The sequence below is a fragment of the Solenopsis invicta genome, chromosome 12 (assembly GCF_016802725.1).
Source record: "Solenopsis invicta isolate M01_SB chromosome 12, UNIL_Sinv_3.0, whole genome shotgun sequence".
NCBI lineage: Eukaryota > Metazoa > Arthropoda > Insecta > Hymenoptera > Formicidae > Solenopsis > Solenopsis invicta.
This window is the reverse complement of record NC_052675.1, coordinates 4188688-4190379: the sequence shown is the minus strand read 5'-3', so window position 1 is coordinate 4190379 and position 1692 is coordinate 4188688. Positions and strand designations below refer to the sequence as shown.

The following is a 1692-nucleotide window of genomic DNA, read 5'->3' as shown; positions in this document are numbered from 1 at the left end:
AAATGCGAAAAGATGCTTGATTAAAACGAAGCAATTGAATACGTTCGAAGCAGAAATGCGGGCCTTGTGCGAGAAACGAGCTATACCAAATAATAGTAGTTTAAAACATCTTAGTCCATTTTTAGATAATTACACGTAGGGGGTTGGTTGCAGCATGCGGGGTTACCGTATGAAAGTAGGCATCCTACTACATAGGGCAATACTACAGATAGTATTGCCCTATCACTCAAAACTTACCGATCTCATAGTATTACATGAACATGTAAAACATCTGCACGCGGGAGCAGACGCGACACTAGCGGCAGTGCGACAACTCTACTGGCCTCTCAAGGCGCGCGGCGCGGTTAGCAAAATAACTCGCAAATGCATCAAGTGCTTTAGGTCAAGACCTAAGTAGCTCAGAGCAGATAATGGGGAGCTTGCCAATTAGTAGAGTCACTCCGTCAAAACCGTTTACCAACACGGACGTGGATTTCTGCGGTCCCCTCTACGTACGCGAACGCAGGGGGAGAGGGGCCAAGCGTGTGAAGGCCTACGTGGCATTATTCATATGTATGGCAGTCAAGGCTGTCCATCTTGAAATCGTTTCAGATTTGACAACGGACGCTTTTCTTAATGCCTTTAAACGGTTTATCAGTCGGAGAGGAAGGCCGACTGATGTATACTCAGACAATGACACTAATTTTATTGGAGCTAATCGCGAGCTGGAGAAGTGCCTCGAATTTTTCCGTTCGGAACAAGCAAAGAATAGAATCCAGAATTACGCAACTCTGGAGAAGATCAAATGGCATTTCATTCCGGCACGAGCGTCTCATTTTGGAGGCTTATGGGAGTCTGCGGTGAAAGCCTTCAAGACTCATTTTTACAAAACAGCTGCAGAGGCAGCAATGACGTTTGAGGAAGCCTCTACACTCGTATCACAAAGGCTATTTTAAATTCATGTCCTTTAACGGCATTATCTGCCAACCCTAATGATTTGAACTATTTATCTCCTGGTCACTTTCTTGTAGGTGACACTTTAACTTCGTATCCTGAGGCCAACATAATGGAAATAAAAGTTAACAGATTGTCAAGATGGCAAATGGTAGAAAGAGTACGGCAACACTTTTGGAAAAGATGGTCGTCGGAATACTTACTCAATCTGCAGCAGAGAAACAAATGGCTAACAAACACAGGCCCTCAAATAAAGATCGGTCAACTAGTATTATGTCGAGAAGATCGCCTGCCGCCGTTGAAATAAGCTCTCGGGAGAATACAAGCAATATTTCCAGGATCAGACGGAGTGATCAGAACAGCGATGATCAAGACTGCTACTGGCGAGTATAAGCGTTTAGCTGCCAAGTTGTGTGTACTCCCCACAGAAGATTGTATAGATAATGATAAGGAAGCGTAAACATATGTTTAGTTCGTAAGTTTAAAAACATGTTAAATTACGCCAGAGACACCAGCGAAGCATTTTAACTTTAAGTTCAATTCGAGAGTTTATATAGTTGATAAATACAATTTATCAAAGCGCGCGACATGTTACAGCGTTTCATATTAGATTCATTATTTCATTAGTCATGTCGCGTATATAAGCATAATATATTGTCATTTGATCAAATACTATTATTTAAAGTTGGCGCGCTATGCGTTCTCTAGCGCGCGCGATATAGTAACGCGAGTCCACTGTGGTCGCGCTGTGATCGGTTC

General features: G+C 42.8%; 1 protein-coding gene across 1 annotated transcript; it reads left to right on the top strand.

The window, feature by feature from the left end:
- Nucleotides 1-410: 410 nt before the first annotated feature.
- Nucleotides 411-935, top strand: LOC105202146. Its single transcript, XM_011170535.1, has one exon. The coding sequence runs from the start codon at nucleotides 411-413 to the stop codon at nucleotides 933-935; it is 525 nt and encodes a 174-aa protein (XP_011168837.1).
- The last annotated feature ends 757 nt before the right edge of the window (nucleotides 936-1692 follow it).